The sequence below is a fragment of the Neolamprologus brichardi genome, chromosome 12, assembly GCF_056152115.1.
Source record: "Neolamprologus brichardi isolate AB-2024 chromosome 12, ASM5615211v1, whole genome shotgun sequence".
NCBI lineage: Eukaryota > Metazoa > Chordata > Actinopteri > Cichliformes > Cichlidae > Neolamprologus > Neolamprologus brichardi.
Genome location: NC_142115.1, coordinates 38,623,078 through 38,649,997, shown reverse-complemented (window position 1 = coordinate 38,649,997; position 26,920 = coordinate 38,623,078). Strand labels below are relative to the sequence as shown.

Below are 26,920 nucleotides of genomic sequence, written 5' to 3'. Positions count from 1 at the left end.
AGCTGCTGCAGTGACAGACTGCTGCATCCTCGATGATGAAGGAGCTGCAGGTCCTTCCTCCCTGCAGCTGTCAGACTGCACAATCACAACTGCTCCCAACAAACAGATGTTTACATCAATGCTGTAACTGCAATAAGTTAATGAACCGATTCGCACTACAACCTGGTTTTCTTATCTGTAGTTATTTTTATTTAATTTAATAACTGTACAGTACTCTGTTTATAGTAACGATTGTCCTTGATGTAAATATGTAAGAGAAATTGTTTATGTTTCTGTCCTGTTTGTTTGTATTTGTGTCTTTCTGCTGCTGTTACAACCATATTTCCTCTCGTGGGACAATTAAAGGATTATTCTAAAATCTGACAACATCATAAAATTAGAGAAGAAAAGGTTATATTCTTTATATTTTTAAACCCACCAACACGTTAACAAATCATTTTCTTGAAATACAAAAATGAACGTATGCACAAATTCTGGAGCCTATCCTGGCTGTGCGAGAGCGAGAGGCGGAGTCCACCGAAGGCGTCCGCTGTGCAGCGACTCCAACACTTCCTCACACGTATGATGATGATGATGGACTCTGCAGGTTTGATGTGAAGCCACATGAGCTCGGTGTGTCTGCCAAACAAAGATTTACAAATGAAGGTTTTCCACATAAATGAGTTCAAACTACAAATTTGACCCTTTTGAAAGATTTTTCTTTACTTCATACGAAGAAAACTTTCAGGGCTGAAAAACTGCAAACACTTTTACACCCACTGCAAAACTGTTGTTGATGCAGTGATCATCAGTATGAGGACACATGTCACAGTTTGATGTCTTTGACTTAGAGGAAAAATGCATTGTGGGTAAATGTTCAACGTGGAGCCTGTGGGACAGGCGCGCGTTAACCTGATACCAGGACGGTCTCCTGGTTTCAGTGTTATGTGGAAACAGCCTGTGGTTTGGTGCACTGCTGGATAAATGTGGTTTCTTGTGGTGGTTAGCTGTGGCAGGAATCAGCATGAGTTCTGTGGACAGTGGCGAGTGGGTCACGGTACCGAGTAATACGCTCACTTTTTCCTAAGAATCCTTCGGGTCACATGATCAGTGTCGGGTATATAAAGGCTGCGTTTCTGTGAGGTCAGCAGCTCTCAGCCAATCAGACACCGTCTGCACGGTACGACTCTCAGCGCGCGGGATCTACACCCATCTTAGAAGAGTACTTTTCAGTGTTTTTAGGATCTGACTGAAGCTTTAATCCGACTCACAGCACTTTGATCTGTATTTTAATGGGATTATAGACCCTGGCTCCATTCACATTAACAGCTCTGACTCTTATTATTACAGCTTATTGGAGTTCTGTCAGTTTCTCCTGTTAGAAGTTCACATTTCTGTCACGATATCGCTTTAAATCTTTCAACTCAGTTTGATGCAGAATCCCAGAAAGTCCCACATCAGTAAAGTGTGTCCGTCTCAGGCCGAGGACAAACGGGACCAAGGACCCCGGCGTCCACTCAGTCCAGGCTCGCAGTGTGCTAGTCCACCCAGAAGCTGTGAAGAAGAGTATAAAAAGGCTGTGCCGAGCTGCCATGGTTGCCATGGTAACAGAGCTGAGCATGCTCACTGAGCAGAGACCACAGACTCAAACATCCTGATTTTCTTCCATCCCTGTGATCTCAGAGGTTTGACTCCAGCAGCGATTATCGATCCTGTCATCACTCCAATCAATCTGTTTGATCGGCTGTTTCAATACAGTCAGAGCCTTTCATGTGTTGAAGCTTCATCTGAAGCTTGTTGATCCCAATATAAAGTGAGAGAACACTCTCGCTCGTCCCCACAAACCCTCCACACCACATCAGGCACAAAACGAGACCTCGGATCAGGCGAAAATCAGGAAGTGAAGCCGTCCGTTAACACCGGCACGCCATATCCATCCACTGACATCTTGAAATTCATATAACTCTGTTATAATTCAAACAAAACATTTTCACGACTTTTCCTGAAATGGACTTTTTCATCAAACAGGGAATTTTGAGTTGTGATCAAAAAGATTAAGACCACCTAAACTGGCCGACATCTCATTTTGACTCCTTAGGAATGGATGTAAAACTATTGCCTAGCAACACTTATCGTTTACACGCATGTTGATATGAAGGTGGCTGAGCTAAAGCGAGCAGACGTTCATCCTTTTAAGTACCTTAAATAAATGAAGTAAGCTTCATTTAAAACCAGTCCTACCTCACAGAGCTCCAGTTCATCTAACATTTTCCCCCATTTCACTTTCACTCACTGCTACATCCTGTTTGGCTGCAGGTCACACTCCACACCAGCAGGTGGCAGTAACACACCATTTCTTATTATTGAACATTATTATTTAATCATTATTAAACATCAGGTCTCTGTTGGTACATATTAGTTGGTCTGCCTGGTTACAGCAGGATGTAAGTTAGCTTAAACGAGTCAGTCGAACGATCAGAGTCCTCGAAGCGACGCCAGCTCAGTTTAGGCTTTCTGTGTATTTCTCATGGCTTCATCTGTTGTTCTGTTTTCTGTGGCTCATATTTTTCATCCATTCTCCTCTCATCCAGGTCAGGGTCACGGGGGGTGGGGCTAAAACTTTCCCAGGTGCCTGTGGGTACAGGGCACACACAGACAGGTTGTCTCTTTAGCCAATCGTGTTTTTCTCGATGAGACAAATACGGAAGCTGCACTTCTGCGCTGGCGGTCAGGATTTTTCCCTGTTTTATACGAGGTAGAAGCTGCAATCAGCTTTTGGAAAAAGTCACGCATACATCCTTATTTATCCAGGTAAACACTCAAAAAGTCGTCTTCGTGGAGCACACCTCCGATCATCAGAGCGCTTTATTATCACAGAGTTTATGAATCAACAGTCCACCAATCAGCAGTTAGCATAGCTGGGGCCTTCCAAAACAAAATACCTGCTGACCTCTGATCTCACAGACAGACCTCTCCTGGATGTTTCCATGACAACCAGGAGGTCCGAAGGAGTTCAGGACTCTGAGTTCAGGGAGGAGATTTTATCGATGGACTGCAGCAGCTGAGACACCAAACGCAGAGTCTCTGCTTCCCCCAGCAGCTGCCTGCAGAGACAGGTGAGACAGAGACAGGTGAGACAGAGACAGGTGAGACAGACAGGTGAGACAGAGACAGGTGAGACAGAGACAGGTGAGACAGAGACAGGTGAGACAGACACAGGTGAGACAGGGAGACACAGGTGAGACAGAGACAGGTGAGACAGACACAGGTGAGAGGGAGACACAGGTGAGACAGACACAGGTGAGACAGACACAGGTGAGACAGAGACAGGTGAGACAGACAGGTGAGACAGACACAGGTGAGACAGACAGGTGAGACAGACACAGGTGAGACAGACACAGGTGAGACAGGGAGACACAGGTGAGACAGACACAGGTGAGACAGAGACAGGTGAGACAGGGAGACACAGGTGAGACAGACACAGGTGAGACAGAGACAGGTGAGACAGAGACAGGTGACAGGGAGACACAGGTGAGACAGAGACAGGTGAGACAGGGAGACACAGGTGAGACAGACACAGGTGAGACAGGGAGACACAGGTGAGACAGAGACAGGTGAGACAGGGAGACACAGGTGAGACAGAGACAGGTGAGACAGGGAGACACAGGTGAGACAGAGACAGGTGAGACAGAGACAGGTGAGACAGAGACAGGTGAGACAGGGAGACACAGGTGAGACAGAGACAGGTGAGACAGAGACAGGTGAGACAGACACAGGTGAGACAGACACAGGTGAGACAGAGACAGGTGAGACAGGGAGACACAGGTGAGACAGACACAGGTGAGACAGACACAGGTGAGACAGAGACAGGTGAGACAGGGAGACACAGGTGAGACAGAGACAGGTGAGACAGACAGGTGAGACAGACACAGGTGAGACAGAGACAGGTGAGACAGGGAGACACAGGTGAGACAGACACAGGTGAGACAGACACAGGTGAGACAGACAGGTGAGACAGACAGGTGACAGGGAGAGAGCAGCAGCATTAACAGCTTGGTGTTGTGGCTGATGGCGGTATGTGTCTGCAGGTACTGACCGGATGGAGGAGTGGGCGTGGCTCGCCATCTTGTTCAGGTAGTCGGATGCCACCTGAGCATTTTGCCTCATCGTCATGACGACCTGAGACTCCATCGACTTCAGACCGTTGTTCTCAGCCCGCAGAGAATCCACCTCGGCCTCAAACACACACACACACGCGCTGATACACACAGCCAGCAGATTATCAATAATCAATGATTCGTTCTCCATCTCACCTGCAGCTGCTGTAGCTCCGCCTTCAGTTTGGAAGCGGCGTTCTCCGCTTTCACCGCTCGCCGCTAACATGGACAGACGTAGAGTATTTTTACACACACACACACACACAGACACACATGTTCATGCAAACACTGTGTTTGTGCGTTTGTGTGTACCGTCATCAGGTGGAGGTTCTGCTCCACAGAGTGAACCATGCTCTCCAGGTCCTGGGCCTCCTTCTCCTCCTGACGCCTCCTCTGCAGCAGCTCCTCCGAGAGCTGCGACGCCCTGGGAGACCGAGGCATGCTGGGTAAATGATTGGTCAGCGACATATTGCGGCGCTGTCCTGTGATTGGTACAAACCTGCGTTCGTTCATTTCGGCTCTCCTCTGCAGATCCCTGACGGTCCTCCTCAGTGCTGCGTTCTCCTCCTTCAGCTGACAGAACAGGAGCTCGTTAACACGCCTGTTCTGCTTTGTCCCACGCTCCCTGAACTACGCGCTCCGTGGTTGGGTTACCTGCTGCGTCTGGCTGCTCCTGGCACTCCTCCTCCTGCAGAGGGTGGCTGGCTCAGCCATTGAGGTCTCGTCATCTCCTTCGTAGTTCTCTCCTCCTCCCACTGCACCTCCTCCTGCAGCTGCTTCAGGTTTGGAGGAGAACCTGGTGACACAGGTGAAGATGACTTCACGGCAGGTGCAGTTTCATCTGCACAGAAGCTGCTCGGACATTTTTACGCCCCGCCCTTCATCAGACTCACCTGGTCTCCTCCTCTTCTTCTTCCTCCTCTGTGCACAGGGAGGAGGTGCTGCCAACGCCTGACTGCAAGCTCCGCCCCCACTCCTCCTGCTCCTGATGAGACAGACAGAGGCTGCGTGAGGCGGGTCGGGTGTATCCTTCGTGGTCCACGCTATCCCAGGATTCACTGCGAATCTGCGGTTGAAGAAATGTTTTGGAAAAAATGGCGGCCTGTCGACGGGAAGCGGTCCAGAAACAGACGAATGTTAGCACAACAAAGAATCTGAAAACACGTTAAACTCAGCTAACCTTCGGCGAAGTTAGATGGCGTTAGCGATATCTAACATGGCTCGGGTCGTACGAGCTGTTTGTCGCTGTGTACGTACGTCAACGTTTACACCGAGCAGACGGCTGTAAGCCAAGTGCATTTACGGGGACCAAACATCTGGCCCGTGGACTGTGCTGAGGACACAGACTCAAGCATGAAGTTCTCATCCTGTATAAGCTACTAATGCTAAGACAGACAGAGGAGAAAATGTGTTTTCATCTGTTAACAGATATTTGATCGAGTTTTCTGCCTTTGTTGTTAACGGCCACGGTTGAGTCCAGAGTCAGGAGAGAGGAGACGGAGGCTCTCCACCCCTGATGACACACCGGGACAGTGTGTGAAGAGGAGGAGGAGCCAGCAGCAGCTGAGACATGCAGAGGAGAACAGCTGATCTCTGCAGTCGGTGGAAACACTGAAACAGTTTCTGGATATTTGCTGTGTCACAGAAATGGCTTATGTTTAAAGACGTTTAACCGATGGTTCCAGCAGTTACAATGTTCTTGCTTGTACATTTCTGTGGTCAGTATTGTCAAGGTGTGGTTATCTTGTCACAAAGAACAAGTTTTGTTACGCCGCTATTATCGCGAGGTTTGGGCGTGATAATAGCGGCTGTGAGCCCACGTTTAATAATCACGCTGAGGAGTTCAGCGAGCTATCTGCAAAGGCCTGGTTAGTCTACCAGCTGTATCAGGTATTTGCTATTTGCCATAACTGTATCGTAATATTGTGAAAATTTGTAATGTATGGTGTTCTAATTATTTTATGTTTTAGTTTAGACTGTAAAGGTCTTCTAGGACCTCCGAAGTGGCAGACGGCCACGAGGTCATTTGTTGTTGTTAAAGCACGAGTGTTACTTTTGATAGACTGAAGCACTTAAAGACTTCGTGTTTTATGTCTGTAGTTTTCACGGCGTTCAATAAATGCAGCGAAGCGCCCGTCTTGAAGAAGCCGTGCCTGTGTTGAGTTACATTTGCTTCGTGTTTTTGCAGAAGCATCTCCAACACTAACTGTAGCAGCTGCATGCAGGGACACGTTTGTCCTGCAGGACAGGAGACAGGGAGCCACACACAGCTGTGACTGATCCACAGTGTATTTAGTTCAACTATTGTTGCACAGTTTTCTCTGCAGTAAATAAAGATGCATCAGGTCATGTTGTGTGAAACAGGATCACATGTTTAAACGTGACTTTCAGACTGTGGCTGCAGTTTGTTTGTATTTGTCTGCGAATCAGTCGCAGGTATTGAATTTGAACTGAGATGTACGAAATCATATTCCATAACCAACACGCTGCTAGTTTCACGCTATCATGGGTGGGCGGAGCCTAAAGAAGCACAGGCTGTGATTGGTCGTTTTGATGGACACTTCAGGTTACACTGTGGCAGCGACAGAAACAGTTTCTAACTGTCCAGCCGTGGAAATACGGACACCTGTCAGTGGGTTGTTGATGTCGAAGCATGAAGGAGGGGCCTAAGGGAACACCTGTCACCACCTTACAGTGCTGTGTGCCATTCCCCACCCCTCTGTGGGACTTATCAGTGGGTTAGAGTGGGTCCTGCTGTGTCAGTCGTCTGCAGATGTCTGTAAGGTTGGAAGCTGCAGTCAGCTGACACTGAAGGAGTCACTGAAGGAGACACTGAAGGAGTCACTGAAGGAGACACTGAAGGAGTCACTGAAGGAGTCACTGAAGGAGTCACTGAAGGAGTCACTGAAGGAGACACTGAAGGAGACACTGAAGGAGTCACTGAAGGAGTCACTGAAGGAGACACTGAAGGAGACACTGAAGGAGACACTGAAGGAGACACTGAAGGAGTCACTGAAGGAGTCACTGAAGGAGACACTGAAGGAGTCACTGAAGGAGTCACTGAAGGAGACACTGAAGGAGTCACTGAAGGAGACACTGAAGGAGACACTGAAGGAGTCACTGAAGGAGACACTGAAGGAGTCACTGAAGGAGACACTGAAGGAGTCACTGAAGGAGTCACTGAAGGAGACACTGAAGGAGACACTGATGATGATGAAACTCTGAAAACAGATGAACTCAACCAGCTTTTTGGGATTTCCTAACCCGGATGACTGAGCGTGCATCAAGACAAGGCTGTAGCTGCTGCTGTCGCGGTTGCTAGGCAACAGGGACCGCGTGTCCACTTTAACAGGTCTGCACTTCTGGTGTTCGTGACCTTGGAAGGACCCGCCCTACATAGACCGTATCCCCTAACCCCTCCCCCTCGACCCCAGTGAGGTGATTGATGGCTTTTCTCCGCCTCTTTGTCTGGACAGAGACCGCGAATGCACCGGGAACAACATGGCGGCGGCGTGTGTCTGTATGTAAACAACAGCTGGTGCTCTGCAGTCACTGTGAGAGAGAAGCTCTGGGGTTTACATCCACCCCCGAGCTGACGCAGCCACAGAGCACGTCACCAACACTCTACAAACTGGAGCAGTTTCACTCTGCCAAGTTCATCCTGGTGATTTCAGCCACGCTTCCCCTCACAGTCGCTTAAAGGACACCAACAGTGTTACATGCAGCACACGTCAGGGGAAGATAAATGCTACGGCTCTGAACCAGATGCATTTAAAGCCCCGCCCCTCCGCCCTCTCGGCTCAGCACCACACGTCCTGCTGGCCCTGCTTACAGCCCGTCATCAGAAACATCGAGCAGTGGACAGAGGAAAGCATCCTCACCCTACAAGGATGTTTCACAGCCACTGACTGGGACAGCCTTCTTTCTCCCTCTGATGACATCGACAAACACGTCACCACGGTGACATCATACATCTCCCTCTGTGTTGACAACATTATCCCCTCAAAAACAGCCTCCATCTACCCCAACAACAAACCCTGGATCACCAACGAGCTCAAGGAAACCCTTAATAAACCTGACTTTCTTCACGGCTCTGCTCTGGATAAAAAGGAGGTCAACAGGGAGGTCAACATGGAGGTCAACAGGGAGGTCAACAGGGAGGTCAACATGGAGGTCAACAGGGAGGTCAACAGGGAGGTCAAGAGCTCCCTGACTCCTCCACCAGACTTCTGTTTGTTTCTCATCAGCGTTCATCACTCTGCAGCCTCACATCCTGCCCACTAAACTTTCCACCCGATTCCACCTGATGATCAGCTGATCCTGTGGATATTGGACTTTTTGACCAACAGGACTCAGAAAGTTCGGTCAACAACTCTCTTTCTTCTCCCTGTTCCACCTCCACTGGCTCCCCCAGGTCTGTGTGCTCTCCCCCCTGCTCTTCATCCTCTACACTGATGACTGCAGATCCACACAGCCCAGCTGTCACCTGGTGAAATACGCTGACGACACAGTTCTCCTGTCACTGCTGTCAGGCCCTCACAGCACCACGGCTCTGCAGGAGTTTGTAGAGAGGTGTGACAGCTCCAAACTTGACCTGAACGTGAGCAACACCAAAGAGATGGTGGTGACCTTCTCCAGTGGGCAGAGGGATCTGCTGCTTCAGTCACCGCCATCCACAGGAAGCCAGAGGAGGGAGCTGAGGAGCACAAACACCTGGGAACCATCTTTGACAAACACTGAGGAGATTCTCAGGAGGTGCCACCAACGGCTACACCTCCTTAGGAGTCAGCACCCCCATCATGATGACTTTTTACTACACCTTCCTGGAAAGCATCCTGACCTCCATCAGCTGCTGGTTCCCCTCCTCAGCCTTCAGGAACAGACTGCATCGGTGTCTGGCAGGTTTTCAGCAACAGGCCTCAGACAGGCAGCCTGAATCATCAACAACCCCGCTCACATTCTTCACCTCGCATTTCAATGCTGCCGCTGGGCGACGCCTCCGCTGCATTTCCTGCAGGACTGAGAGGAGGAGGAGCCACCTTTGTCCCCAAAGCAGCTCTGCTTTTAACTCCAGCAGATAAGAACATTTCCAGAAACAGAAACTACTCTCTTCTTATATCACCGACACTTTACTCACTTTCAGTCACTTTAATTTTAAAACTGTATATTCTGTGTATTTATTATCTCACTCTTATTGTGCTTATCATCAATGCTGCTCTGTTGCTTGTTAATTGCCTCTTGGGGATAAATAAAGTCTGTCTGATGCTGAGACTCGTGTCTGCTTCACGGCGTGACGCCGGATACCCGAAGTGTTGAAACTACAACGAGCAGAAGCTGGACTACAAAACGCACATCTGACCCCACGCTGCGTTGTAACCTTGGTTTGTGGAGGTTCAGAGGAGGAGCAGGTGGGGTCAGATGACGTCACAGAGCATGTGTTGTGTCACTGCAGGCGCTCAGTGTGGGTCTGTGCTCACGCTGTGACGCGCGTGTTTGTGATGGAGTCGCTGTTTCCTGCAGATTTTGAGAAACAGCAGCTGAGCTCAGGTCGTCTCTGCAGTTTCATGAGAACTCAGCAGCATGACGTGGGCTGAACACTCGGCGTGGGCTGAACACTCGGCGTGGGCCGATGGACGGTTTGAGCTGTGAGCCGATTACACGTGCGATCACATCCACGACCGCCACAGCGCAGCGGTTTGAAGTTTGTGTCACTCTTTTAAATACGCACACGTACACGCGTGTGACAGCTGTGAGCACAGACCCACTCTGTGTTTGTGCTGCAGCCTTGCAGGACAGAGGTGCATGTGCAGCTGTGCAGCTCTGACCTCAGTGCGGGCCTGCTCCGGCTCCGGCTCCGGGTCCTGGTTCTTCCAGCGCAGAAACTCTCTGAAGGAGAACGGGTTGAGCTCCTCCAGCTCCTCCGCCTCCTCCTCCACCTCCTCATCTGCACACAGAACAGCTGGAGCTGTGACGGAGGCTCACAGGGCGACTGCAGACCCCCCCTCCCCCCCGACACTCACCGTCTGTGATGATCAGAGTCTTGCCGCCTCTCTGGTTGGACATGTCGGACTCGCAGACAGACACGTGGCTCGCTCCGCCCCTGACTTCCGTTCACGTATCGATCATAACTATCGATCAGCCTCTGAATCTCCTCTGCGGGACCAAACCAAACCCGGAAACACCAGCCGACGGCTCCCGGTGCACGTGATCCACATTCCCACTTATCATTGGCTGGAACCACTCCGTGACGTCAGAGAAAAAAACTGCCCACAAGGAAGCGCGTGTCCCGCAAGGTCCCGGTCAAGAAATCGAAGCACGCGTCGCGGTTCGTGGACGCGCAGAGACCCGGATGCTGGTTCTGGCTCGGCTGAGTGCAGAGCTCGCTGAGAAGGCGCGCGCACGCTGAGAAGGCGCGCGCACACTGACAGCACCGGTGGGGTTCCGGTTTCACGGTGAGTGTGAGTCTCGGACACGCGGTCTGTGTTTGAACGCTGCCACAGTGGGGAGTGGGGATGTGTGCTCTCGGCCACGAGCCCACGGATGTCCACGATCCTGCGCAGGAACCCAAACTCTTCTTCTCTTGTTCTTGAGTTTGTCTCTCATGTGTCTGCAGAGCTGAAGGATGTCTGAAAAGGGGCCTCCTGAGGGGGAGCGTCCTCAGTCCCAAACCCAGTCCACCCTGTCCCCGTCCCAGGCCAAGTCCCAGTCCCAGCCTGGTTCCAGTTCATCCAGTGGGCCCAGCTCAGCCAGTCAGTCGTCGAGTGGCTCGGGGACTCTGAGCAGCGTGGACACCATCCCCGTAACGCTCGCGTCCGTCCCAGAGGAGCCCGAGCCGCAACCCTGGGGCCGCCTACTGCCCATGGTCCCGGGCTTCAGGAGCCACGGTACCTCACAACACGCCGGCGCGCTCGCTCTTCTCTGTTCTTAATCAGATTCCATTAAACTGAACATACTGTGCTGTGTCTGCAAATAGTAATTAGTAGAATTAGCAGCAGAATTAGCATAATCAGCCAGCCGAGCTGTTCCATACTTTAAATAACACATGAAGTAATCAGGATACTTCTGTTCAGCAGACAGTGCTTCAGGTGTGACAGATCTTTACACTGTAGATAAAAGATGGACGTGGCATCCTGGTTTTTCAACACCTCTTCCTGTTTCAAGCAGTGACCAACGGATGAGCTAGCTGCTGCTGCTAATTAGCATCCAAATAAAATCCCAAAATTGCAGGTTTTGTAATTCCACGGGCGGGGGGGCAGAAGACTGCATAGAGGAGCACTTCCTGTTTGTTTGTTTACAGACTGCATAGAGGAGCACTTCCTGTTTCTTGTTTGTTTGTTTACAGACTGCATAGAGGAGCACTTCCTGTTTCCTGTTTGTTTGTTTACAAACTGCATAGAGGAGCACTTCCTGTTTCCTGTTTGTTTGTTTACAAACTGCATAGAGGAGCACTTCCTGTTTCTTGTTTGTTTACAGACTGCATAAAGGAGCACTTCCTGTTTCCTGTTTGTTTGTTTACAGATTGCATAGAGGAGCACTTCCTGTTTCCTGTTTGTTTGTTTACAGACTGCATAGAGGATCACTTCCTGTTTCTTGTTTGTTTGTTTACAGACTGCATAGAGGAGCACTTCCTGTTTCTTGTTTGTTTGTTTACAGACTGCATAGAGGAGCACTTCCTGTTTCTTGTTTGTTTACAGACTGCATAAAGGAGCACTTCCTGTTTCCTGTTTGTTTGTTTACAGATTGCATAGAGGAGCACTTCCTGTTTCCTGTTTGTTTACAGACTGCATAGAGGAGCACTTCCTGTTTCCTGTTTGTTTGTTTACAGACTGCATAGAGGAGCCCTTCCTGTTTCCTGTTTGTTTGTTTACAGACTGCATAGAGGAGCCCTTCCTGTTTCCTGTTTGTTTGTTTACAGACTGCATAAAGGAGCACTTCCTGTTTCCTGTTTGTTTGTTTACAGATTGCATAGAGGAGCACTTCTTGTTTCCTGTTTGTTTACAGACTGCATAGAGGAGCACTTCCTATTTCCTGTTTGTTTGTTTACAGACTGCATAGAGGAGCACTTCCTGTTTCCTGTTTGTTTACAGACTGCATAGAGGACCAGTACCTGTTTGGACGGGACTCCAGGTGTAACTACGTCCTGGAGGATCCAAATGACCGAAATTCCAGAAAGTTCCGAATCTACAGCAAGAAACACTTCAGGATCTACAGAGTGAGACTACTGCAGTACTACTACCACTGATATTAGCGCTGATCGTACTGTGAGTACTGCGCTCACGGGGCTTTAACGTCGCCCTCTCCACCTGTGTGTGTCAGGAGGGCTCGGAGGTCTTCGTGGAGGACCTCAGTAATAACGGCACTTTTCTCGATGGGATTCCGATCGGGAAAGACAAGAAGCTTCCTCTGGTCAATAACGCCGTCATCTCTCTGGCTGAACAACGAAACCGAGGTGACTCCGCCCACCAGAACAGCACCTGAAAACACCTGGACACCCTGGTGCCGGTCTCACCTCCTGCTCATGTCTCTCTGCAGTCTTTGTCTTCATCGACCTGATGTCGGACGATCAGTCCAGCCTACCCAGAGACCTGCAAGAGAAATACCTACTGACCCGACGCATCGGCACGTGAGTTGTGTCGTGGTGTTGTGATGTCATTTCCTGTGCTACCCTGCTGACTGTGTGTGTTTCAGAGGAGTGTGTGGCGAGGTCCGGCTGGCTTTCGAGCGATCCACCTGCAGGAAGTTTGCAGTGAAAATCATAAACAAGAAGAACTTTCAGTCTGAAGGGGTGAGTCGCCTCATCTGCTCTCTGATTGGCTGAGAACCGCTGCTCGTTTCTTTCGACTGCGTGTTTGTCAGCAGGTGTGATGGTGTCAGTTCATTTATGAATTTTAATAGCGTCAAAAATGCAGACACCCCTCTCTGTCAAACTAACAGTGCACTGCATGAAATCACCACTAGGGGGTGGTAAACTCTCAGTACACTGCTTAATTTAAATATTTCTGGTGCCAGCCAATCAGGTATTGAATTTAACCCAATGAAATGTCAGTGAGGTGTGAAAACACAGATACCTCCCAGAGAACTACAAACATGGCGTCTCAACCTTATTTTGAGAGTTGAAGGGGAACAACCAATGGTGATCATGTGACTTATTTTTCTGTCCAATCACAGACGGCGACACGAAACGCAAAGACGGAGATTGATATCCTGCAGAGGGTCGACCACGTGAGTAACACCAACGAAGAAGAAGAAAAAGCACAAGTACAAGAACACTCCTTTATCGCTAGTAACAACACTCATCCTTCCTTTCCTTCCTTTCCTCCTTGTCTCCTGCAGCCTTGTCTCATAAAGACGGAGGACTTCTATCAGACGGAGGAAAGTTTCTACATCGTGTTGGAGCTGTGCGTGAAACTCCACCTGTCTCTCTCACCTCTCTCAGGCCACGCCCACACTAATTTTTCTCTCCATTTTGGCCTCCCGTCCAAACTGAGACGGCGTTTTCGCTCAAGGAAAACATTGCGGTTTGAAAACGGATACATTTGAACACGGTGCTTTTCCAAAATGATGATGCACTTTAGTCATGTGATGCAGTCATGTGACCTATTAAACTGAGCTAGTGGAGGGCGTTACACAGCAGGTGTTCTGTTTGACAGCCCTAAAAAGATCAACATCAGCCTGTCGATGCTCCTGAGAGCTTTTCTTCACATTCTTTAATTCTCGCTCGCTTTTGTAACTTTGTACTTTTGTGTTACTCGCAGCAACGACTCCACCTCATTGTGAGTCCATTTAAAAACTCGCTGCTTTTCCTCCACATTTTGCTGCAACGCTTCAAAGAGCCGGAACGTAAAGAAACGGCAGAAAGGAGGCAGGTCGAATCTTCTTGCGTTTCACGCATGCACAGCACTGGAAATGTTTTGGGCCGTTTCAATGTGGACGCACAACTGAAAACACTAGTGTGGACGTAGCCTCTCTCTCTCACCTGTGTCTCTCTCTCACCTGTGTCTCTCTCTCACACCTGTGTCTCTCTCTCTCTCTCTCACCTGTGTCTGTCTCTCTCTCACCTGTCTCTCTCTCTCTCACCTGTGTCTGTCTCTCTCTCACCTGTCTCTCTCTCTCTCACCTGTGTGTGTGTCTCTCTCACCTGTGTGTGTGTGTCTCTCTCTCACCTGTGTCTCTCTCTCACCTGTGTCTCTCTCTCTCTCTCTCACCTGTGTCTCTCTCTCTCTCACCTGCGTGTGTGTCTCTCTCACCTGTCTCTCTCTCTCACCTGTGTGTGTGTCTCTCTCACCTGTGTGTGTGTGTCTCTCTCTCACCTGTGTCTCTCTCTCGCCTGCGTGTGTCTCTCTCACCTGTCTCTCTCTCTCACCTGTGTGTGTGTGTCTCTCTCACCTGTCTCTCTCTCTCACCTGTGTCTCTCTCTCTCTCTCACCTGTGTCTCTCTCTCTCTCACCTGTGTCTCTCTCTCTCTCACCTGTGTCTCTCTCTCACCTGTGTCTCTCTCTCACCTGTCTCTCTCTCTCACCTGTGTGTGTGTGTCTCTCTCACCTGTGTGTCTCTCTCTCACCTGTGTCTCTCTCTCTCTCTCACCTGTGTCTCTCTCTCTCTCTCACCTGTCTCTCTCTCTCTCACCTGTCTCTCTCTCTCTCACCTGTGTCTCTCTCTCTCACCTGTGTCTGTCTCTCTCTCTCTCACCTGTGTCTGTGTCTCTCTCTCTCACCTGTGTGTCTCTCTCTCTCACCTGTGTCTCTCTCTCTCTCACCTGTGTCTCTCTCTCTCACCTGTCTCTCTCTCTCTCACCTGTGTGTCTCTCTCTCACACCTGTGTCTCTCTCTCACCTGTGTGTCTCTCACCTGTCAGGATGGAGGGGGGGGAGCTGTTCCACAGAGTGAAGTCGAAGCAGCAGCTCAACGAATCTGTTGCCAAACTTTATTTTTACCAGATGCTTCGTGCTGTGCAGGTTAGCTGGTGCTGCTATGGTAACGAGCACGCGCACACACACACAAACACACAGGTGCAGCGACTGTAACTGTGCGTGTGTGTGTGTGTGTAGTATCTCCACAGTAACGGGATCATCCACAGAGACCTGAAGCCGGAGAACATCCTGCTGTCCTCACAGGACGACGTGTGTCTCATCAAGGTACGTGTGCTCACCTGCAGCATCACCTGCAGCATCACCACCTCCTCCCTCCTCACTGAGTGTGTGTGTGTGCGCGCGCATCAGGTGACGGACTTTAACCAGTCTCGGATCCTGGAGGAGGCGGTGCTGATGAGGACTCTGTGTGGGACTCCATCTTACCTGGCTCCGGAGGTGTTCACGCACGCGTCCACCACAGGTTACGGGCTCGCCGTGGACGCCTGGAGCCTCGGCGTGCTGCTCTTCGTCTGGTAGGCTCCGGCCTCCTGCTGCAGGGTGATGATGGATGATTTGTGTTGTCAGGGAAACGCTTTCGTTTATTCACCTGTCGCACCGCCTCGACTCGTGCGCTCGCTCGTTTGCCCGCCTGGTTACCCTCGGCACATGAAAACAGAGCCGCTGCCGGCACGCCAGAGTCTGTTTCTACTTCCTGCGTGGAGCCATTGACATTGATCGCACAATTGATCTAAATTCAGACGAAAAACACTTCAGAGTAGCAAAACTTTATTTTTTTCTGTAAAACCCACAAACATGTTTAACGAATCGCCGACCGCACGCCGACCGCATGCCGACCGCACGCCGACGTCTCACATCTCAAAACTCTCTCTCTCTCTCTCCCTCCCCCCTCCTCCTAAACAGAGTGCCACATGTTGCCATATCATTTTTTGATTGGTTGACATGGTGCACTGTAACACCAATAGGGAAGTGTTTGCTAGCGCTGCCCTTAGAAAACGCGGTTTTTACCGTTCTTCCTGCTGTAAACTGTTTTATTCAGAAGAACGTGGCGTGTATTGTTATCAGAACTAAAGTTTGACGTCCGCACTTTCGACCCGGTTGAAACGAGACTCTGGGTCGCTGCATCTGGTTGCTGTGTCGTCTTAAATTGGTCATGTGATTTTGACGCGCCGGTACCTCTGTCGACCCCAGAGGGTTAGGGGGTTAGCATTTGTTAGGGTTAGCATTAGCTGCGTTCAGCAGCAGAGTCTGACAGAAACGACCGGCTGATTCCCGAGACCTCGGCACGCGTCGCTGTCGTGTTCACAGCGTCCTACGCCTGCTCACACCACCAACGAAGAAGAAGCAGAATACGCGTCCGCTTTTTATCCCTGTAGGACTCGGTTTCCATAAATGACTCGTGGTTTACGAGTCATTTACCTCGGCGGTGATGTCACCTGGCTCCTGCAGGCGTGTGACTGTCGAGGAAGCTGCAGAGAAACAGCCAGGGTCAGAGGTCAAACATCTCCACCTGAAAGCTGTGAAATGTAACGTTTGATGATTTGCTTCATCGCTGACTCCTCCTCTCTCCCGTCCTCCGTCAGCCTGGGAGGTTACCCTCCGTTCCACGAGAGCTTCGGTCATCAGTCGGTCACCGATCAGATCATCAGAGGAGAGTTCACCATGGTTCAGGCCAAGTGGAAGAGCGTCTCTGATCAAGGTACGATGCTTCAGCTGAACTTTATCGATACTGTGAGTGATGACGGGCTCGCTGTCGGCGCTCGCTGTCGGCGCTCGCTTCATGATGGCGCTGAGATTTTTCTAGAAGCGAGCAAACGAGAGCTGCTCACAGCGCAGCGTCACGTCAGGCTCACGGTGTGTTCAGGTGCGTTCAGGTGTGTTCAGGTGAGTCTCTGCGTGTTCCACATTGCGTGGGGCGCTCAGGACTTTTGGGTGAAAGGCGGAGCTTCCTGTGTTTGGACTCACATGACCCGTCTGTGTTTCAGCCAAAGACGTGGTGAGGAAGCTGCTGGTCGTTGATCCGGTGAAGAGGATGAGCATCGAGGAAGCTCTGCAGCACCCCTGGCTACAGGTAACGCCTCACCTGACGCCCCCCCCCTCACCCAAATAACCACGCACCAGGCGGTGTTCAGTGTTTTTGTAGAGACTCCGCCCTCAACGATGGCGGTTGGCTGTCTGCAGCACAGCTGACGCCACAGCAAGTCTTAAGAGGGTTAAAGGTGCTCAGGTGCATTGTGGGAAGTGTAGGCTGCTCACTCTGTGACGGTTGCAGGACCAGGAGATGTTGGAGACGGCGCAGAGGCTCATGTACCCGTCTGCAGAGGGAGGGGGGGCTGCTGCCGCCATGGTAACCACACACACACACACACACACACACACACACACACACAGTACAACCATGAGTCTGCCTCCTGATCCATTGGGCTCCTCCCCCTGCAGGAGGTGGAGTCGACCTCAGGAAGACACCTGAGGAAACGAGGACGAGAAGGAGACGGCGAGGAGCAACATCCCGCCAAACGGAGCCAAGCCCCGCCCTCTTCCTCTGTGTAGTCACGTCTCTGCTGCTGAACCTGCTGTAAATAAAGTTTTCTAATAAAGATTTTTACATTTTTGCCGAGTCTCTTTAATGTGCTCGTTTAACCACGCCTACAGCGCCGCAGCTCCTCCTCCAGCCTGCGGGGGGCGCTCAGTCACAGACACAAGGGGCAAAGTACAAGCAGCTTTTTTTATTTTCATTTCAAAGCTCATTTCCTGTTAAAGTGCGTCAGCTGATTCAAACATTGATTCATCGATAGATTTATTGATTCTGTCATCGATCAGAGTCCAGGAGCTCGAAGGCCTCTGAGGTTTTTAAAGCAGACAAATCAAAGTGAGCTGCTCCTTCATCCTCCTCACACCCTCGGCTGACTCCTCCCCCTCGTGCAGATGTCACAGACGGGCACGGCGGCGGTCTCTGAGGGCATACAGGACGCTGTGCGCTTCGTCAAATGCCTCGCCGACGGCCGACTGGACTCGAGTCCTCCACTGCTGCAGCTGAGGACGCTCCTTCAGGACGTCTCTGCCCCCGCCCAGAGGCTGCAAGGAGACACACTGAGCATGCTCAGAACCAGACAGACACAAACAGGGTGCGTTCAGAGTGCCCGCTCCTCTCGGGAGCGTTTCTAATCACAGCTGTCAGTCAGAGTAAGGAAAGGAGACAGTGGAGCATCCTTCATGAGAAGAAGCAATCATCTGAACTCAGTCTGAAGGTTCTCAGACGTCCAGCTCATCGTAGTCTGAGCTCGGAAAGAAAAGCTTCTTCAGCTCTAAGAACAACGACTGGAGAGTCCCTAAGAGGGTCGCGGACCCCCTATTGATCCTCATCACACGAGTATCATGTCTAACTGCTCGCTGGGACAGGAACACGGAAAAGTGCAACACAAACAGGAAATAGACATGCTCTGCCTTCAAAGTAAAAGCTGCACAGTGCAGAATTACAACTTTTATTTTGAAGGGGAAGCTTCTCCATTTCCTGTTTGTGTCTCAGTTTCACTGCAGCTGTTTGGAGACGAGCTCTCTGAACGTACCCAAAGAGACAAGGCTTCTGAAGGGGGCGGGGCTTGAGCATCCAGAAACTGACCTGCGTGAGCTCGCACGCCGCAAGCAGGTCGGCCACAGTGATGTCATCACCGCAGAGGAAAGGCTGGCGGCGAAGAAACATGGACTCCAGTTTATCCAGCGTGTCGTCGAGGTCGGAGAGAGCGCGATTCAAACGCGCCTCATCCACCGGAGAGCCAGACTGAGCTGGGAGCAGCACCTGAGGTGGGCGGAGACACAAAGCACACCTGAGCTCCTTGATGGCATTACAGCAGCTTTATATTGCTGATGATGTCAGAACAGGTGCGGCGCCGTCACAGAACCCCACGCTGCCGTCTCCTGATCAGCTGATTTCAGATATTTGAGACGTGTTTGGCTCCATACCTCCAGGAGGAAGACTTTAGCAGCGTGCGGTCGTGTATTGGTGTGATGCCACGCCGTGTACTCGTCCACTCGGGCTCGTCTCTCTGGTTGCCGTGGATACCAGTGCTCTGGGACATCGTACTTGGTGGTGAGGTACTTCAGGATGGCGTCGCTGCAACACATGACACAACCTCACGTTTACACTGAGCATGTGATTCCGACGTGACCGTCCCGCCTCACAGGGACACTTTAAATGGGTGAGCGTGTTTTAATCTCTAAAGTTAATTCAATTCAGTTTTATTTATATAGCGCCAAATCACAACAACAGTCGCCTCAAGGCGCTTCATAGATACAGAGAAAAACCCAACAATCATATGACCCCCTATGAGCAGCACTTTGGCGACAGTGGGAAGGAAAAACTCCCTTTTAACAGGAAGAAACCTCCAGCAGAACCAGGCTCAGGGAGGGGCGGGGCCATCTGCTGTGATTGGTTGGGGTGAGAGAAGGAAGACAGGATAAAGACATGCTGTGGAAGAGAGACAGAGAAGTTAGAAATATCCTGTCTCAGAGTGACGCTGAAAAACTAGTTCATGCATTTATTACTTCCGGGCTGGACGACTGTAATTCATTATTATCAGGATGTCCAAAAAACTCACTGAAAAGCCTTCAGCTAATCCAAAATGCTGCAGCAAGAGTCCTGACAGGGACTAGAAAGAGAGAGCATATTTCTCCTGTTTTGGCTTCCTGTTAAATCCAGAATTCAAAATCCTGCTCCTCACATACAAGGTCTTAAATAATCAGGCCCCATCTTATCTTAATGACCTTGTAGTACCATATCACCCTATTAGAGCACTTCGCTCTCGCTCTGCAGGCCTACTTGTTGTTCCTAGAGTATTTAAAAGTAGAATGGGAGGCAGAGCCTTCAGTTTTCAGGCCCCTCTTCTGTGGAACCAGCTTCCAGTTTGGATTCAGGAGACAGACACTATCTCTACTTTTAAGATTAGGCTTCAAACTTTCCTTTTTGCTAAAGCATATAGTTAGTGCTGGACCAGGTGACCCTGAATCCTCCCTTAGTTATGCTGCAATAGATGTAGGCTGCCGGGGGATTCCCATGATGCATTGAGTTTTTCCTTTCCAGTCACCTTTCTCACTCACTATGTATTAACAGACCTCTCTGCATTGAATCATATCTGTTATTAATCTCTGTCTCTCTTCCACAGCATGTCTTTATCCTGTCTTCCTTCTCTCACCCCAACCAATCACAGCAGATGGCCCCGCCCCTCCCTGAGCCTGGTTCTGCTGGAGGTTTCTTCCTGTTAAAAGGGAGTTTTTCCTTCCCACTGTCGCCAAAGTGCTGCTCATAGGGGGTCATATGATTGTTGGGTTTTTCTCTGTATATATTATTGTAGGGTCTACTTGCACCTTGAGGCGACTGTTGTTGTGATTTGGTGCTGTGTAAATAAAATTGAATTGTGTGTGTGTGTGTGTGTGTGTGTGTGTGTACCTCTCTGTGAGGACAAAGCCGTCGTCCACCATGACAGGAACCTTCTGCATGGGGTTCAGCTTGGTGAAGTCCGGAGTCCGATGTTCTCCTGCACACACAAGAGAAGCTAAAAACAAAGTCCACTCAAAACTCAGGTCATATAAAGCGGCCTGCAGCGTGTGCGCTCTAATGCAGCAGCTTCATTCAGAACTCCGATGGGAAACCATGTGATTTAAGATTCCCAGAATATCTGAATAATATCTGAAGAATCTGTTGTTATATTTTGTACACTGTGTGAAAACCGGACATTCAGTGAGTTTAAGAGCGCCGAATGTCCCCGACCAGCCTCATGACGTTTTCTACGAGGATCGGTTCGGTTCGGACGCAGTTTCCTCTCGCGGGCTCAGAGAGAGCTTAAAGCCGGAGATTTTGAGTGAGGTCTGGCGGGCTCTGTGCACCGCTCGGATGTAGGTCAAAGTTCTTCGGGTCGGAGTTCAGCTGAAGTTGTGTGCCCACAAACCGCTGTGGGTGCGCCGAGTGCGTACACGGGTGAGCAAGCGGTCAGAGGACTAGTTAGCCGCTCGGCTAGTCGGTTAGTTAACCGGCTGGTTAGTTAACCAGCCTGTCAGCAGCTCACCTTTCCGCAGCGCCACGGTGCGCACTCTGTGCGGGATTTTGGTGCAGGTGAGCAGGATGTGCACCGCCCGGCAGGGCTGCGACAGAAGGTCCAGGTACACCTCCACCAGCCGGCCTGTTGCCATGGTGACCGAGTCGTTTTTATCCGTTAAACCAGCGAAAAAAGCACAAAAAAGCGCGAGCAGGCAGCCGTCCGTCTTCCTCTGAGGTTCTGCAGCCTGACAGCTGCTCCACAGCGCCCCCTGCAGCCGCACAGACAACTGCAGCCCAGCAAAGGTTACAGCTTCCTGGGAGGACACGGCAGCGCCTCCTTGACACCTCCTTCAGAGGAAACACAGAAGCATCCTTAATGACAGACAGGAGAGGGTGCTGTCCAACACACACACACAAAGAGTGGATCATCTCCACTCTGACGGCTGCTTCCACGGCACGGGTGGGCCGAGGAGGACTCGCTCAGTCCTGTTTCTCCGCTCTGATGGGAGGCGTCGTGTTTCCGGATGGTGGTGTCGCTGCTGCGGAGGCCGGAGCGACTAACAGCTCAAACGTCTTTACGTTTACGTGTAAAAGCAGAAACGCGCTGAGCAAAGGTCCACAAACAGACAGGAACCAGACTAAAGCCAAAACAAACAATATGATTGGCTAATGCAAAACCCCGTTTCGGCAGAGAGCTGCATCACACTCAGCAACAGTGTTGCCAACTTAGCGACTTTGTCGCTATATTTTTAGTTTTCAGACCCCCTAGCGACTTTTTTTTTTGCTAAAAAAAGACGTGAAAGCGCATATCGCTTTTACTCTCAACAAGCAGCGGGTGCTGTATCGCAGTCAGTTCTTCTTTTACTCTTTTACTGTTATGCTGCTTTGTGGATCACAAGGTTTAAAACTACTTATAAACACACACACACAAAGTAACTCCACTAGAGTTCCTATTTCGGGTCACTTTTGCCGGTCCAAGCCCGGGTAAAGGAGCAGGGTTGGAATTGTGACATTAAAAAAAACAATAATTGCTAAAAGAAATTTAATTTGTAGTTCTAAATAAATTCTAAATGCATTTAGGACGTTTTTTACTCACTTTATGTCTCTTCCACGATGTTATTTCTCTCTCCAACAACATAGATTACAATTACATTAGCATGACCAATTATGCAAATTAGATGATGACGTCATTTAGCGACTTCTAGCGACTTTCAGGACAGCCAATAGCGATTTTCCTTACTGAGGAGTTGGCAACACTGCTCAGCAACCGTCCACGGTGTCAGGTGGGCTGCACGTCTGTTTGGGGACGACGTGAGTTGTTTCTAACCCAGCGAGCTTTTCTTCTTCTGCGCTCACATTTAGAAAAACAAGAAGCCTAAACGGACCTCCGTCAGTGCTGTGCACAAATCAAAGGCGACGGGAGCACCACAAACATGCCTCAGCTGTGACTGCGTGGGAACTGCACTTCATCACGGACACGTGATTAGTGGCTGTTCTCCTGTTGATGAATGAAACACTTTGGCGATGATCCAAAGGTTAACGAGGTCCGTCACAGAAACACTGACGTAATAACCCACGCAGCTCCTCGTCCACCGTGCTGAGGAAAGTTACAGCGGCATGACAACAACACACAACAACTCCAACCTCCTGCACGTGTCCTCGTCAGGGTCATGGGGGTGGAGCCTATCCCAGCTACCTTAGGGCGGGGTCCATCCTGACAACCCTTCACACCTGAATCACTTTATTCAAGATCAAATCGATTACCTGTCGTCATCAATAAACCTTCTCTCTCAAACTATTTCAGAGTCGAATTACTTTTAAAGAAAATGAGGAATTTGCGTGTCATCCTTGTGCAGGGCCATGCTAGTCTTCTCTGTTCCAATTTTAGTATATGTGCTACCGAAGTAACACGACCACCCGGGGCCCGCCTGCGCCTTATGAGCCCGCCTGCGCCTTATGAGCCCGCCTGCGCCTTATGAGCCCGCCTGCGCCTTATGAGCCCGCCTGCGCCTTATGAGCCCGCCTGCGCCTTATGAGCCCGCCTGCGCCTTATGAGCCCGCCTGCGCCTTATGAGCCCGCCTGCGCTGGAGGCGCTCACGGTCACGGTGAGGCGCCGAGCCGAGGCCCAGACCGCTCCGAGGGCACCACCGACACCTCCAGCGCTGCCGGGTCGCTTTCATCCCCGCCATCAGTCCCCGCGGCTCAGCGGACCGGGTCTGGGTCCGATCCCCCCCCCCGCTCTACTTCAGGCTGCACCTCACAGAGGCACAGGGGCATTGTGGGAAATTTACACAGGCCGGTTTACATCAGCAGGTCAGGATTGGACGGCTGAAGGCGCCGTAACAAAGGGCCGACCCAACGCCCTCCTTCCACAGTCCCACCCAGCCCCCACCCGCCCTGCAGGTCAGAGTCCGACACGGGAGGGGGACGCGGTGTGACGTGGCCCTGCTGCCTGTGAGCAGGTTAGACACGAGGAGCTCAGAGGTGGCAAACGTCTCTCTGCTCACACAGATACGTGGGTAAAACACTCCAGCTGAAGCACTGAAGCAAGTTTTTACTCAAAGCTGTGAAATGTACCAAAGTAAGAAAGTATGAAGTAGCTGTATGAACAGTTATTGTACGTAACTGAACCTTTTGTTGTATTAACATAATAATATGAGCACATGACAATGTTCAAAGTGATTTAGAGCGTTCTCATCCTAATGAGTGTAGTTTGAATCTGGACTCGAGCAGTGAAGTTTTAAAAACACCTGTTTCCTCCACATGTTACTGCGACTTCACCTCCACACCTACAAACTGCAAGTGTCAGCAGTTATGGACTAATATTATAATCTATGTATTTTGTATTGCTGTCCCTCGTTCTCCCTGCTTGTAGACATGTATGTGTGTGTGTGTGTGTGTGTCTTCAGGTGTGGCCCTGGCAGGTGATTGGCCACACCTGAAGACACACCTGCAGCTGATCAGGCCTGTCGGAGGAGCTACTTGAGAGTGTGGTGGAGCTCTCGATCATTGCGTGGCTTCTCGACCAGTTCTTAGTTTGAGTCTCCTGCATTATTGTGTGTCTGACAGCTGCCTCGCTCTGTGTCCGCAGGAGTAACGAGAGGCCGCGAGCACGGGGCGCTCAATACGGCGAAGCGGAGACAGGAGCACCAACACTGGGAAGAGGAGAGCACGGGATTTACTGTCATGTTTTTCCATCACTGTAAATAAACGCACTGTTTAGAGCACCGCGCCTGGGTCCTCGTTCCCCACGGCCTGCCCACGGCCTGCCCACGGCCTGCCCACGGCCTGCCCACGGCCTGCCCACGGCCTGCCCACGGCCTGCCCACGGCCTGCCCACGGCACAGCAATGACGACAGCTGGAGGTTAAAGTGAGGATTAGCAGGTGAGGGGGCACTGTGTAGTGGCTCAGCACACCTTTAACACTAAGCTCTCTTCCTGCATGTCTGAGTGAACTTAGCTCTTTCTTTTCTCTCCCTGTTAAATCCGAGCGCTGCTGCGCTGTGAGACAAACCGCACAGACACGTTACTGCTGTCACGGCCTTTAAGAGTCAAAACAAAAAGTCCTGCAGTAAAAGGCTGTAGGTGGTTTGTGTCAGAACGCACTTCCAACTCGATTCTTTAAAAATGTTTATTTTGTGCTAAATCATAAACCAAAAATCAACCCAATGCTTTCTTACGACTTCGATGTCAACAAAAGTTTCCTTAATCTGATTCCACAAGTTCAAAAAGTGGTCAGAAAATCATTTTAAACCTTCCTGTTGTCCCACTTGACATTTGACAAACAAAAGTATACCTAAGTCCTTATTTCACTTCCCACCTCTGGTTTTTACAAGGATCTCCAACACCATGGCTGACATGCAGCTAAAACCACGATATCTTCAGGCTCGGTCCTCTACCAGAGGCCTGGGAGCTTCAGGGTCCTGCAGGATCTTAGCTGTTCCCAGGACTGCGATAGGACAGAGATCTCCGATGTTGCGCACCTGCGGACCACTTATGTGCACCCGTGTAAATAACATAAATTAACTGTGGTGTATCACATCTTTGAAAAGCTGAGTTCAATCTCTCTGGCCTGATTACTGCCACACCTGTTCTCAATAAGGGCCTCACTTAAATCTTTCTCAACACTTCCTCTAACGTCCAGCAGAGGCAGCAGTGAGTCGGCACGCTCTCACGTTAATAAACATGTTTAAAGCCTCAGAGACTGCTTTGATCATTTTCCCCTCAGAGCACCTGTACACGAGACGCATGACTTTAGAACTCACAGTAAGGGTTTTAATTTGCATTATTAAGGCGTGGCCTCTTTGACTGACAGGTGATGTCACACAGCAGGTAACCTCAGCCTCAAAGGTGTGACGTAAACTTGATTGATCTCCTCAGATGACGACATGCTTCCAGTGTTTTTGTGAAGTTTTCTGTGAATGGACGACAGCACGGCGCTGTTGTCTGTTCTGGGACTACACAAAGGTACGCTCTGTCTCATTGTGTGAAGATGAGAATCAGAAGTACTCTGAGCTGACCTTTGACCTCTATGTACCCCTCACCTGTAATCTGTGGCTCTAAATCCAAGGTTTAATGATGAGGATTATTCCATTTTGGGAATTCCAAAACTTATTCCCAGTAACTGTCTGTGCAGTTCCCAAGGAACAGGTCATGTGACCTGCAGTGTGCGTTTGGTCCACCACGGCGTGATGACTCATGCCGTCTGTTGTATTAGCAGCTTCGCAGCTGAGACCGGATCATTTCAGACGTGTGAGAATGAAAGCTCGACGTCAGCTCGACGTCAGCTCGGTTCAGCCCTCACAGGACGCAGGCCCTGACCTTTGACCCGTGTGTTTCAGTGGATCATGTCCGACTTGGACCTTCAGACCAAAGACATCATTAAGAAGCTCACAGGTTTGACCTTCACCCTTTCACACCGCTTCGCTGATGCTAGCTACACAAAGCGCTTCATATGTGGGCGGGGCTTAGAATTTTCTGTGACTGTCTTCATTATGAGAACCTTTAGGAGGAAGCTCTGTGGATTTGTCGCTGGTCTTCTGGTTTTTGGTTCTGTTTCCGTGTCTGTGGCTACGTGGTGACCTTAACCACCTGTCATACGACAGAAAACATCATCACGTTCGCCGCACTGGAAAACCACAAGACCATCAAACTGTGTTCGCCGCAGTCCACAGCCCGACCCTAACTGGTTTAATTCACCTGGAAGACACACAGATACAACTAAACCAGGTCCAGACTGGAAACCAGTTCAGTTAAAGGGCCAATTCAGTAACTCTTTGAACCACAAGAAAAGCCTTAAACTTTCCAAGGACTGGAAGCACTTTAAACCTGCATGAAGAGACTTTTATTTTGAAATCGCTTCAGGTTGTCAATTATTTTGGTGAAAAGCTCCAGGCTGTGTTTGTCTTTGACTCTTCATCATGGACTTTTTCCATTTCTGAGGCACAATCTTCACTTCCTCTCCCCTCCCTTTCATAATAAAAGTCCTCCTGTTGTTCAACAGTAAGTCACTTTGTTCCCTGAAGGCTTTTATTGTTTAAGATTATTATTATTATTATTATTATTATTATTGATAGAATCATTTAAAAAAAATCATGTTTTAATGTTTTACAGGTTTATACAGGGGCGATCGTGGCTCAAGAGTTGGCAGTTCGCCTTGTAATGGGAAGGTTGCTGGTTCGAGCCCCGGCTTGGTCGTTGTGTCCTTGGGTGAGACACTTCACCTGTTGCCTGCTGGTGGCGCCAGTGTCCGGCAGCCTCGCCTCTGTCAGTGCGCCCCAGGGTGGCTGTGGCTACAATGTAGCTGCCATCACCAGTGTGTGGATGACTGGATGTGTGAAGCGCTTTGGGGTCCTTAGGGACGAGTAAAGCGCTTTACAAATACA

General features: G+C 50.2%; 3 protein-coding genes and 1 pseudogene across 9 annotated transcripts; 1 reads left to right on the top strand and 3 right to left on the bottom strand.

Annotated features, from left to right (window-relative positions):
• Window positions 1-170: 170 nt before the first annotated feature.
• On the bottom strand, window positions 171-10,583 carry entr1 (endosome associated trafficking regulator 1). 5 transcript variants are annotated; one of them, XM_087849622.1, is made up of 10 exons: window positions 10,157-10,583; window positions 9,962-10,080; window positions 5,030-5,238; window positions 4,791-4,932; window positions 4,636-4,709; window positions 4,449-4,560; window positions 4,293-4,355; window positions 4,076-4,215; window positions 2,922-3,083; window positions 171-618 (listed from the first exon to the last, which is right to left on the bottom strand). In XM_087849622.1, exons 1-9 carry the CDS (start codon window positions 10,197-10,199, stop codon window positions 2,993-2,995), a joined length of 993 nt encoding a protein of 330 aa, XP_087705748.1. In that variant the 5' UTR covers window positions 10,200-10,583; the 3' UTR covers window positions 171-618; window positions 2,922-2,992. The 5 variants fall into 5 exon arrangements, with proteins under 5 accessions (XP_087705748.1, XP_087705746.1, XP_087705749.1 ...); XM_087849620.1 differs by having other exon boundaries at window positions 2,930-3,083; window positions 10,157-10,579; XM_087849623.1 differs by having other exon boundaries at window positions 2,930-3,083; window positions 5,030-5,202; window positions 10,157-10,577.
• Window positions 10,096-17,588, top strand: chek2 (checkpoint kinase 2). 3 transcript variants are annotated; one of them, XM_087849618.1, is made up of 15 exons: window positions 10,116-10,588; window positions 10,750-11,020; window positions 12,224-12,348; window positions 12,453-12,585; window positions 12,669-12,759; window positions 12,825-12,921; window positions 13,305-13,358; window positions 13,470-13,534; window positions 14,991-15,090; window positions 15,184-15,270; window positions 15,355-15,518; window positions 16,587-16,702; window positions 16,989-17,074; window positions 17,276-17,350; window positions 17,443-17,588. In XM_087849618.1, the coding sequence occupies exons 2-15, from the start codon at window positions 10,759-10,761 to the stop codon at window positions 17,551-17,553; spliced, it is 1,566 nt and encodes a 521-aa protein (XP_087705744.1). In that variant the 5' UTR covers window positions 10,116-10,588; window positions 10,750-10,758; the 3' UTR covers window positions 17,554-17,588. The 3 variants fall into 3 exon arrangements, 2 of the variants coding, with proteins under 2 accessions (XP_087705743.1, XP_087705744.1); XR_015719880.1 differs by lacking the exon at window positions 17,443-17,588 and having other exon boundaries at window positions 10,097-10,588; window positions 16,587-17,074; window positions 17,276-17,351; XM_087849617.1 differs by lacking the exons at window positions 17,276-17,350; window positions 17,443-17,588 and having other exon boundaries at window positions 10,096-10,588; window positions 16,587-17,092.
• Window positions 17,589-17,714: 126 nt separating this feature from the next.
• Window positions 17,715-21,555, bottom strand: gstt2 (glutathione S-transferase theta 2). Its single transcript, XM_087849630.1, has 5 exons — window positions 21,063-21,555; window positions 20,447-20,534; window positions 18,964-19,114; window positions 18,623-18,799; window positions 17,715-18,078 (listed from the first exon to the last, which is right to left on the bottom strand). Exons 1-5 carry the CDS (start codon window positions 21,184-21,186, stop codon window positions 17,932-17,934), a joined length of 687 nt encoding a protein of 228 aa, XP_087705756.1. The 5' UTR covers window positions 21,187-21,555; the 3' UTR covers window positions 17,715-17,931.
• A 1,290-nt stretch (window positions 21,556-22,845) lies between these two features.
• On the bottom strand, window positions 22,846-22,945 carry LOC118455864 (U6 spliceosomal RNA; annotated as a pseudogene).
• Window positions 22,946-26,920: the final 3,975 nt, after the last annotated feature.